The 12,278-nt window shown below is 40.2% G+C and overlaps 1 protein-coding gene across 6 annotated transcripts in view; it reads right to left on the bottom strand.

Annotated features, from left to right (window-relative positions):
* Positions 1 to 97: 97 nt before the first annotated feature.
* CDKL5 (cyclin dependent kinase like 5) overlaps positions 98 to 12,278 on the bottom strand; it is a 198,691-nt gene continuing 186,510 nt past the window's right edge. The window contains exons 16-19 of one of the 6 annotated variants that reach the window (XM_057310336.1): positions 8,263 to 8,362; positions 4,301 to 4,423; positions 3,038 to 3,157; positions 98 to 486 (exon numbers count right to left, since the gene is read on the bottom strand). In XM_057310336.1, the coding sequence (XP_057166319.1) occupies positions 100 to 486; positions 3,038 to 3,157; positions 4,301 to 4,423; positions 8,263 to 8,362 (730 nt within the window). In that variant the 3' untranslated portion in view covers positions 98 to 99. Of the gene's footprint in view, positions 487 to 516; positions 1,707 to 3,037; positions 4,424 to 6,595; positions 6,656 to 8,262; positions 8,363 to 12,278 lie in introns of those variants that run through there. The other 5 variants (XM_057310340.1, XM_057310346.1, XM_026480230.4 and 2 more) reach the window with 5 other exon arrangements.

The following is a 12,278-nucleotide window of genomic DNA, read 5'->3' as shown; positions in this document are numbered from 1 at the left end:
TGGCTGACCACCCCAGCCCAGCCTATTCCCCACCCACCCACACCCTCCCATCCCCTTCCCACTGGCTTACCTCCCCCCCTCCCCCCACCCCAGCACACATTACAAGGCTGTCTCTTTTAAATCATTCAGATTTGGCATTCGAGACCGATTTGTTCTGTTATAGGGGTGCCCGTTTGGCCCACTCTTGGCACCCAGCTGTTCAGAGTAGGAAGGCCCCTCTGTGGCACTTCGGGTCACAGAGGACACATGCCAACCAGAGTCCATCTGACCTGGCAGCTGGAGGGCTGGTCTGCCCTTTGGTGTGGGCTCCTGCCGGATGTTACTGCTCCCGCCAGAGGCCTGGCTCAGAGGATGGATCCGAATTTCTGAGAATGAATTTTTGGCTTGTTGAGTTGTTAAGGGCTGGAAGCGGGGGTCTGAGGAAGCCGGGTGATTTGAGGCTGAAGAAAGATGTAACAGCTTGCGCAGTGATTTTAACGGCTGGCTCTGAAAGAAAAGATGAGAGCGCGCATAGGACTTAATTTAGAGTAGACTCGAAAGCTGGGAGAGATGGAGCACAGATCTGAGATGACTGCGTGCAGCCAGCGGGGGCAGGCACAGGGGAGGAGGGGCTAAGTCTAGCCTTATCTGTCCTTTTGTTCTTTTTCAGACAAGATCAAAGTTATTTATCTTTAACGAAAAAGCCTAGAAATCTGGATAAGAAATCTAGAGCTGGTGTGGCTGATCAAAGCCTTAGGCAACTTCTATCTGGTTGCATCCCATCTTTACAGGGGGGAGATCTCATGCCTCAACCAGCAGGAAGTAGCAAAAGGAATATGACGCTCCCTTTTTGAGAAGACTTCCCAACAGCTCGACATCAACCTGCCACTTATTTTTCACCAGCCAGGACTCAGTCATTCAACCCTATCTAGCCACAAGAGAAAACTGAAGAGATATAATGTTTCAATTAGGTAGCAACATACTCAGCTAAAAATTACATATCCCACTTTTCTGTTCTGATCGCCCGGATTTTCCCTTTCCGCACTTTTACTTTTTTGGGGGTGGGGTAAGATCTGAGCACTGAGAAGCGAACACAGCTGAGAAAAACAAGCAAAAGCCCTATAGACTCTAAAACACAATTCACTCACAGGAGGCTTTGGATTCCTAACATGGGCTCACAGCTGCCCTGCTTGTCTTGCTGTTGTGGCCGGGGCCCAGACCCCACAGGTGCTGCACCGTGGAGGGGACTGTGCTTCAAGGCAGAAGGGAGGGTCCTGGCAGCCACCTACCCCACACTGGGTGACTCTTCTCTGGTGACTGCTGAGCCGCGGGCTCCCCCACTGGTGAAACGTTGTTCACTTCCCTCTCCTCTATGTGATACGTGATGAGGCTTACTATCAGAAGAGGCATGTAGAAAGCACCCTGAAATTCAAGGCCCTCAACGGGAACCCTGCACTCAAGACGTAGCCCTAGCCTGGGGCCACCCCTGGCTACTAATCTTCAAGGGCCATGCGTTTAAAGGCTTGGCAAAGTTTTAATAAAATGTTGATGATCTCAGGGAACACTACAAGATTTGAAGGAACAGAGCACTGAAATCGAAGGGAAATTGCTTGAGAATGGACTCACGTAGAAATTGCTCCTGAGGAAGCATCCTCCATGGCTATTCCAAAGTCTGTCCACAAAAGCTCTGTGGTCCCCAGGGGAGGTGGCACAGTACAGTGTACATCCTAAGTGCTCAAAGTTATGTTTTTTGTTATTGAAACTGCTATGATAACACAATAAGATTCCTGGTGATTTTTATAGCCCTGACCACAGGCAACTGTTGAGCAATTACCATAGTTTGGGTCCAGCTGGAGATATAAAGTAACCTGAAAAGGGCTTCTTAGCAAAAGAAATGGATACACAAAGAAGGTTCTAAAGCCCCATACTCTTTTATAAAAGTGGGAAGAGAACATCAGGCCCTCACTCAGAACCTTGTGCTCTTAGTTCAGATACATATCCAACAACTTGGATATCTGGTTCTCTATACCCTTTCTGTCACCTTGCCTCCCCTTAGCCTATATTATGTTAGAAGCAGAAAATACAAATGGTTGGGCAAATACAAGTGAAATTTGGGAATTCCTGTCAGTGGATCTAAGTAACAGTTAAAGAAAGTAAACAACAAACCTATAAAAATAGGCCCTCTTCCTCCAAATCACAGAAATCTGTGGCCATCTCTAGGTAAAAGCAATCCTAGAGCTTCAAAAGCTCATGAGGTTTGTCAGAAATTACAGTACAGAGGAATACTAGATTTATAAAAATGTTAATATCATCAAAAAACAAGTTAGATTATGTCATTGTGCTCATCGTGGGATACTTAAAAGATGCAATATTACATTTCCAATCAAAATAGTTGTCCAAACCAGACAAACCTCAGTTACCTGAAAAAACTTACTAATTCATTTTTTGTTTATTCCCCATTATGGCAGATAAATGCAATTATACAATACTGTATAATATGCAGTTCCTAATGCAACTGTTCGATTTTCTATCAGAAATAGTATCAATTTCAGAAGATTATTCTTTCAAGAAAGGTTATCGTATCTGCCTTTCAAGGCCTAATTCGTGTGCTACCACATCTAACGAAGACTTCATCTTCCCACTACCTCCTCCTCTCACGCTCCCCTACATTTTATGGCATGCCTCACTTTTTACCATGAATTATGGTTATTTATAGATTTTCTCTCTCCTAGGATGTGTAGTATTTATGGATTGAGACCACGTCTTAATTATTCCCCTTACCTTACACCCCTCTAACACACACCCTCCTACCCTACCCCACCCAGGGCTAGGTGAAGGCTAATGGAAGCTCACTTTTTTCCTATTAGGACATGGGTCACTAAAACAAGACTCATCTGGACTCCCAAGATCATCTGCTATTCACAGTGAGGGTATATTCTGAGGAGACTCACAGCCTTGCGGTAACACTGAGAGGCTAAATTCCTCAACCTTGCCCTTCTCTCAAGTGGGATAGTCCCTGCAGAGTCTAAGAATCTAGAGTGTTACAGGCACCACTCACTTGGGTCTGTAGATCAGAGATCTTCTCAGGACGCCATTCCTTTGGTCTGCTGCTCGGGGTGCTAGCAGAGTGAATGGCTTTCTGTAATGTCAGTAGATCAGGGCCGTCAGAATTGGGCACCTAGAGCAAAATATGGGCAAGGATTCGATAAGAACCCCAATAAGCCTTACTAAGATATGCAACCACACCCAAGAGGAGAAAAGCAAATCAAAGGAAACCAAACCTCGACCCCGCCCCCCCAATAAAAAAGGAAACCAAAACTCTCCCAATGTTCACAATGCAGGTGATGCCAGTTAAATTCTGCTGCCCTCTTAATAATTTTCCCTGCATTAGGAAAAATTGGCAGATGTCATGCAGCTTTGTTAAAACCTCAACCCTTAAAGCATTCCCATGCTGTTAGTTTTAGTCGCTGTAAGAGAGAGCAGTTAAATTGGGCTGTACCAGAAATTGCTGTCGTATCCTCATTCCATATTGCAGTTAGGTTATGAACCAGTTCAATAAAACAAAAATTTGCTCCTGCTGGGAAAATGATCCAAACACTGTATTTGGTGGTGCCCAAAGAAGTCTAGCAGGCTTTCAAGGATACTGAAGTGGGAAAAGTATGGTTTGAATCATATTCCCAAGACACTGCCCAGTAAATCTGGGTCTAGCATTAAGTACTATAAAAATCCTGGAAATTTGTGCCACAAACTCCAGATGAATGCAATTGGTCCGTTCACCGATTTTGGTGAACACAGAATAATGCCAAATGCCAAGCAAAAGTCCTGGCTTTACACTAAGTGACCAGCAAAAGCTAGAGCCAGGCAACGAAAAAGCAAATCACCAACTAAGAAAAGTGGAGCCTGCTGGCTCACTCAATTTGGTCAATTCAACTTGGTTTCAAAGAACAAACTGCCAACCAAGTGTTAACAGACTTTGTGAGTCAAATGAAAAGACGTTGTTAATTGTAAATGTTAATCAAATTCTTTACAGGAAATAAGGGATTTTATGAATGCCGTCTGCCCACAAGTGGCTAACCAGACAACCCAAACTAGCCTTTCACTAGTTTGTTTAGTAGCCTTTTATAGCTTCAACTTCCTTAACTGATTCACAAAATCCATAATGGCAAAGAATTGATATTTCAGTAACTTTATGGAACTGGCTCAGGTACTTAACTAGCACAAAGAGAATATGACCCCATGAAAATAAAAGACATGCTGTTGTCATCAGTAAAACAAGTTTACTGGAGCAGTTTGCAGGGCTACCGTACGTAAAAATGGGTACCATGGGTGGAGTGACTACAGGAAGCTTTTTCAAAGAAGAACTATGCTTTAAATGATTCTTTGAATTAAAAAGAGGAAAGAGGGATTTCTTGATGCTTGGATTCTCCCCGTTGGTGGAATCTGTCTGCAATATAAGATACAAATAAACTAATTGCAAAAAAAAAAAAAGAAAAAAGAAAAAGAAAAGAAAAGAAAGAAGAAAAAGAAAAAAAGAAAAAAAGGGTATTCTTACTGAAACTCCTAGCCCTTGGGAGCCCTGATAGTGTTCAATATTAACAGTCACTTAAGGAATCTGTGTGCTGTGTGTGCACCTAGAGGAGTTCTGTGTCATTTCTCATCTGGACATGAAGATGCCAACAAAGTAAATTCAAAACCTGCAAAAACTCAATGTATATAAAGAACATGTGGTCATGATTCTTACCTATAATAGGAATGCCTAGAAACCTACACACATCTAGTCACACTGAACTTATAAAACATTTAGGGATTTATTTATTATCAGAAGTAAGATTATTATAAAGAATTGTGTTTAAAGAGCTGCTGATGAACTTCAATCTTTTCCTAATTGCTAGAGAGGACTTCAGCAACTAAATAAGTGACCATGTGATCTGCCTATGGGGGAGGAGGGAAGAAGATACAGCAAACTCTTTCGAACGTGGTCAACTCATGAACCAGAAAACATCACTTGGTCTACCATCATGGAAGAAGCCTGGTTCTATGCTGCTAAAGAAATACTCACTCCATGGAAAATATGTGGCGCCATTCAGAATACAGGTTTTCAAAGTGAAAAAAACAAAGTTCAATCTTTAAATTGACGCATGATTACCAATTGAAATACTAGCTAACTAGGGTACAATTACCAAGTTGGCAAAGTCACCATATGCTCTGAGGGCTTATGTAACTCTGGATATGGAACTGAAGCCAGATTTCCCAAGGCGGCTTCCAGATTTGCTTGAGTCAAAGCAGGCACCTTTGCAATACAGAATTATTTTTTGGCACCACTTTTCCGTGTTTTGGATAGCTCAATTGTTAGAGAACTAGAATATATATGAAGGTATTCAGATCACCTTGTATGAAGCCATTCAAGTAAGATAGCCCACTGAAGGTTCCTGTTCCCACAACGGATCCCAGGGAAGAATTTAATTTACATCACTAAGGAGGCCGCACGAGACTTCTCAGGAATGAGTGGCCAGAGGCTCTCTACCAGAGGTGGGCCTGTGGCAGGGACTGAGCTGGGGCCTGCTGTTTAGGAGAACCCACCTCTAGTTCTCCCGACTGGTTGTGCGACTTCAGGCAGATCACAGTTTGCCTGGGCAGTCCTCTATCAGTGAAATAAAAGTGTTAAACTAGATTTAGGACCCACTGAGGTTTAAAAATGTCCTGTTTCTCGGGGCGCCTGGGTGGCACAGCGGTTAAGCGTCTACCTTCGGCTCAGGGCGTGATCCCGGCGTTATGGGATGGAGCCTCACATCAGGCTCCTCCGCTGTGAGCCTGCTTCTTCCTCTCCCACTCCCCCTGCTTGTGTTCCCTCTCTCACTGGCTGTCTCTAACACTGTCGAATAAATAAATAAAATCTTTAAAAAAAAATGTCCTGTTTCTCTACATGCACTGGGCACCACATTTCTTTCTTTCTTCCTTTCTTTGAGTTTTATGCAAAGGACACAAAGCTTTAAATCTTTCAAAGCTGGTTTACCTATTTTCTTTTTGCTGAGTTCTAGAAAGTGAAAAAAAGGTAATTTTAATTCTGTTTCAATGTTCACTTGAAAGAAGCAGAGTTGATGTCATGCCAGGCTTAGGAGCCTGAGGTCTGGAAGAATACAGAGGGCTCTTACTCTTGATTTTGGCTCGGATCACGATCTCAGGGTTGTTGAGATCGAGCTCTGCTTTGGGCTCTGCGCTGGTTGTGGAGCCTGCTTCGGGTTCTCCCTCTCCCTGTGTGCCCTCTCTCTCTCAAAAAAATTCTTTTTAATGAAAAAATGCACAGGCACAACTTTTGATTTGGAAGGCTTAAAGCATGTGGCCTATATAGAGATATTTTGCAGTTACTTTACATATCAAAAATGAAATGTATAAAAACCTTTAAAAAGTTTGAGTGGAAAGGATGTTAGAGAATAAATATTTTCCTATTTTCCCTAACCTATACTATTTAAAAATCTAAAATTTGAACCAGATCCTGAATAATAAGAGTCAGTCAGCATGTATACACTCAACTTAGGCCATGGTGAGCCAGGGGCTTTATGTTTAATGTTAGTCTAATGCAGACAGACATCAAAAGCCAAATCTATACACAAAACACCTTCAATTCCTTGGTTCCTGCTACTTTCTTCCACTTAATTACCCCACAGTGGCTACAGACCTGAGGTTAAGAACAAAAACAAAAACCTCAAAATAAAAGTAACACGGGTTAGGAGAGGTAGTCTAAGTTCAACGTTCATGATGGATAAATATGTTCTACAGACAATGATAGAAGTTTATTGTATTAGCATTTTAAATATTTTAAGCTTTTCCACTTTAAATAAGTCAGGTCTATTTTGTTCATCCAGTCTAAGAAACAAATGTAGCAATATTTGATTGAGCGGCATTTTGATTTGACATTTTGCTTTAAGTGAATTTCAGGTAGAGATATAGGCAGTTTAAAAAAAAAGAATGTTTCAGGAAATATTATGCAGCCATTAAAATGAAGATAGTAAGAACTGTGTAGTAACATATATATTATGTGTATATGTGATTGACAGATATACTATTAAAAGTCAGAATACAAAACTGTATAAAGATCACTATTATTTAAAACAAACTAAAAAACCACCTTCTTTCCACAAACATATGCATAGGCTAAAAAGCTAGGAGGAAATATACCAAAATCCTAATGCTAGTTGTAATAGGGTAGTAAGATCAGTGTGACAGGGTGATAAGATTAGAAATGATCATTTTTTCCTCAATTTTTCTATAACGAAATACATAAATTTAACAAATATGCAAGTGAAAGAATATCTAAAAAAGTAATCTAGGAGTGTCTTTATTAATACTTCTAGAACATCTGTGATCCTTACTTTGGGTATTACATTCTTTGCTACTATCATCTATCTCATCTTTACTTACCACTGAGTCATAATCCTAGAATCTTTCTGCTTTTTTAAATAACTGAGAGTCAATCATGTATGAATGAGAAATAGAAACAAAAGTGTTTAAAATAGCTGCCTCAACGTTGTCTGGCCTTGAAAGTACCATAAAACAAAGGGGAAAGCAGGCCTCACGTGGGTGAAGAAGCTCCTGCTGGCCTAGAGGCCTGGCTTTCCCATGTTTCCTCACGTCACTAACCAGCAGAATCCTTGCTTGGGTGGTTCAGAGATATGATGTGCACGGTTCCATGGAGCCAAACCTTGGTTCAGGCAGAGGGCTCCCAGGAGATAAGACTTGTTCCATTTCACAGTTCAGTCACAAGATAAACATGTCTTCCTACTAAAGCAAACCCTGAAATGTCAAATACTATTCTCCTCTCTGTGATTATACAGCCCAGAAAGGAACTTGTCAACATGGCAACTGGAAAACCAGCCAGGGAAGAATAACGAATGATGGTTAGTTATAAATTTCAAGATTAAAGCATACACCAAAACCATTTCCTAAGTTTTCACACATCTTTAACCCCCAAAGAAAAATAAATCCTGCAGCTTCATAGTTTTTACATGAATATAAATCCACATGGATGTTTACTGAGAGAGGTTAAAGTGTTCTCTCTCATCCAAATTAAATTTCTTCTATTCCTGGAGATTCTGTGGAATCTAGAAAAGGCTCTGTGAGAGGAGGATAGGTGTATAGAATTTAGAAAGACACAAATACAATGTATGCATGTCAAATCTCAAAAAGAAAATAATTCACTTTCACTGCCATGTACAAAATGTCAAGTACCCACAGACTAATGCAGACTCATGTGCCGCTGTATATAGAAAGTAGCCATCTACTTACTGTTTGAGATTTCTTCTTTTTCTTTTTCATTGACCTGAAAAAACCTTGTTTCTCCTTTTCCTTCAGTTGTTCAGAATGACTAATGTTTTCAGGACTTTTCCTAAATGGGAAGACATTTTTATCATATTGATCTTTCAACCTTTCTCTTGCCATTATATGACAAATAACAATGAAAACTAAAAAATGCATGAAGCCAGATTGAAACAGCCATGAAAAATCAAGCACATAGGTAAAGAGCCTCTAAAAAGCAGGAGGAACTGAATCTAATCAACCATGGTTAATGATTAGCCTTTGGCACAGGCTCACTTGAACTGGCAATTTCAGCATTATTACAAATGATCTGGTAACTGTACTGCAGGACCATTTTCATGCTGTTGAAAACCTCAGAATTGGAGAGTCTGAAAAGCACACAGTTTAAAGGATGGATGTGTTTTTCATAACCCTCCAAGGGAAAGAGCTGAAACATGTTCAGTATCTTCATTTTTCTATTTACCTTTCTAAAACCAGCTCAAGAAGTTCATTATTAGTGGTTTGCCAAGATACTGAACATAAACAAAACAAAACAAAACAAAACCAAAAACAAAAAAACAAAAAAACCAAAACCAAAAAAAAAAAAAAAAAAAAAAACCAATGGTGTTACAGGAGCATTGTAAATAAAAATAAAAATTGCCTCAAACTGGAAAATTCCTTCATAAACACCTTATATCTATTTATTGAAACTTAATTGAAAAATAGCTCAGGTAAGAAAAAACATGGACAAGATGAATGCTTTAAATCAAAGTACTCGTGGGAAAAAAAAAGCTTCTAACTGAAAATACTGACAACATTAAGCTTCATACCACACTGACTCCACCAGGTATTTTAATACAAATAGGAGGTTTAACAGATAGCAAACAGGACACTTTGGCCCTAATAAGTCGCTGACTTGTATGTTAAGAGAGGCCATGTATTACTTAATTTAATTTACAGTCTTTAAGAAGCAACTCAACTGGTGTTATTCTTCAAAAAGACACATTCCATGGGCTCTATTTTAAATTTTAATATATGACTGTGTAAAACCATTTTCTCAAATGACTGAATTCCTTCTATTAGCTATTCCCTAAAATCAAAAGTAAAACATTAAAGGTGAGAGTTCATTCATATTTGTGATTTTAGAACACGTACTGGTGATGAAGTTACTACAATATCTAAGAAAATATGAGCAAAGTGGCATTCTTGATTAAATCTGTGTGGAGACAGTAAACATCTAGATAAACTGTTGCAGAGCCACATGATAGAAAACACCACAAAGCTATCAAAAATAAATCATATCTTCTAAGAATTTTCAGTAATCTAAAGGAATATTTAAAATATAATACTAAGTGAAAAACTGTAAGATTCAAAACTTGCTACATAATATAAGCCTCAAAACTTGCTACATAATATGAGCCTAACTGTATTAAAAAAAGAGAGAGAAAAGAAAAGAAAAGAGAAAAGAAAAGAAAAGAAAAGAAAAGAAAAGAAAAGAAAAAAAGAAAAGGATGGGGCGCCTGGGCGGCACAGTTGGTTGAATAGCCAACTCTTGGTTTCAGCTCAGGTCATGGGATCGAGCCATCGAGCCCTACGTGAGGCTCCATGCTTAGCACGGAGTCTGTTTGGGATTCTCTGTCCTTCCCCCTCTGCCCCTCCTGCTTGTGCTCTCTCTCCCTCAAATAAATAAGTAAATCTTTAAAATGAAAAGGCATATATGTGTACATACACACGTATCTTTTAAAAGGCAGGAATAAAATAAAATAAAATCTTAAAAGCTATCATCTCTGGGTAGTAAGATTATTGGTGATTTATTATTTCTATTTTTTAGTTTCAACATCAAACATGTACTACAGATATAATAAAAAGGTTGTACAAACCACAGAAAATTTGTTTGAAAACCCAAAAACTCAAGATCCAAGACAACAAGGGAAGAGATTTAAAAAGAGAGACAGATGGACAGATAAAAAACAGGAAAACATAACTCTGTGAAGGAGCAATGATCATTTCTTCTTCTTCTAAGTGTGTAGCCTAAAAGTTAATAGAAATATCAAGGAAGTAAAAACATGTACCGTAAGCCCAAGTGTTCCTGAAACTCATTAGGACCTGCAATTTTAAACATCATTGAGAGCTCCAAGTTCTGAAGTGAAAGTTTCATAATACAACATAACCAATAAAAATAACTAACACTGGAACTCAGAATGATATATTTATAATTCTGAAAGCTAGAAAACTTCAGATATGATGGAATAGGTAAAAATGGAATAGTGAAAAGTTTGATTCTAGGCAACACAGTAAAAGAGTATAATTTGCTGGAATCACAAAAGCACAACTCTCAGAACTGAAAGGAACCTCACATATAGTATCTAGACCAACCAGCAATACTATTTTTAATGTCTTGTAACTTACAGAAGTTAAAGAACTATTTGCGTATGATATAGCTTACGTCCTTCCATAATGGAGTCTGCACCTAACCTAGAAGCACAGCAAACTATTCAGATTAACAGGTAGAACTTTTTTTTTTGCCAATCAGAACATACGGTCTAGGGGCGCCTGGGTGGCGCAGCGGTTAAGCGTCTGCCTTCGGCTCAGGGCGTGATCCCGGCGTTACGGGATCGAGTCCCACATCGGGCTCCTCCGCTATGAGCCTGCTTCTTCCTCTCCCACTCCCCCTGCTTGTGTTCCCTCTCTCGCTGGCTGTCTCTATCTCTGTCAAATAAATAAATAAAATCTTTAAAAAAAAAAAAAAAAAAAAGAACATACGGTCTAACAAAATCTCCAACGTCCACCGAGGGTCAGTAGTAAAAGTGCTTTCTGCCAATCCAGGAAATCTTTAAGGGGGACAGGTTCATCATGACTGCAAGCTCAGGATGGGAATGGGCATTACTGTAAGAATGCTAATGTTGGCATGAGAGCAAGAGAAGGCTTGAGACACTAATCCTAGAAGGAACAGATCTGGGATGGGAAGAAGAGTCTCTATCCAGTAAGATGAAAGTGAGGGGGACTGATGAGAAGGGTAATGAATGAGAAACTAAAAAGCCCAGGGTTTGCAGTCCCTTGTGAGCGCAAAACGCGGGGAAGATGAATCAGAGACCCTCTGCAGGGTCTTCTCAAAGACGCTGGGTAAACTAGAGCCCAGGGAAAGGAGGAATGATGAGAAAAACATCTTCAGACTGAGACTGAGCAGAGGTGGTGGGGCCAAGATTCAGGCAGGCAAAGATCCCAGAGACCAAAACCAAAAAAGGAAATAAATTACGCTTGAACTAGAAAGACGAAAGCTAGGAGTGAAGCATGAGTGTGCATGTATCACAAAAGACACAAAAAAGAAGTCAGAGAGAAAAAGAGCACAAATGGGAGAGAGAGACGGAGACAGAGAAAGAACAAAGAGAGGGAGAAGCTACATGGAAACATACACATACAGAGTCAGAGAAACAGAGGAAGAAAGACTAGAAGATAGACTCAGAGAGAGGCAGAGACGGAGAGAAGCCGCCAGGAACACAGGCACCTGAAAAGCTGGGTGTTGTACAAAAGAATAAAGACAGAGACTTGATCAGTTACAACCAGTACTACACCATAATTTATCTCATTTGTGAATTCTGGACCCTATGATTCTACCTGGTATAGGCAACAGATGGGCCCAAAAGGAGCAGCACAAGAGAAGGGCAAATGGGTGATCACATCCATCTCAGGTACCGGACCTTTGAGAAGGCCCACCCAGCTAGTCACCTGACATATTATCCAGGGCTGATCAAACCGCTGGGGTGGGGAGGGAGGGGAGTAGCAACCTCCTCCTACTCTGACATCCTCTAACATAACAGCTGTTTTATAAGGGGTCAAGAGGAAAGAGAATTCAAGACTCCCCTAAAAAAGGAAGGAATTAAAGTTGACTGAATGGAAGTCAACCAACATTTATGGCGTACTGTGTATGTGGTGGGCCTGGTGTTGGCGGTGTTGGGGCTAGAGAGAAAAATAAAACAAGGAGTGTGACCTCAAGCTGCTCACAGACT

The sequence above is a fragment of the Ursus arctos genome, chromosome X, assembly GCF_023065955.2.
Source record: "Ursus arctos isolate Adak ecotype North America chromosome X, UrsArc2.0, whole genome shotgun sequence".
Classification (NCBI taxonomy): domain Eukaryota; kingdom Metazoa; phylum Chordata; class Mammalia; order Carnivora; family Ursidae; genus Ursus; species Ursus arctos.
Note: the sequence above shows the minus strand (reverse complement) of the source record. Positions and strands in the feature narration are given on the sequence as shown.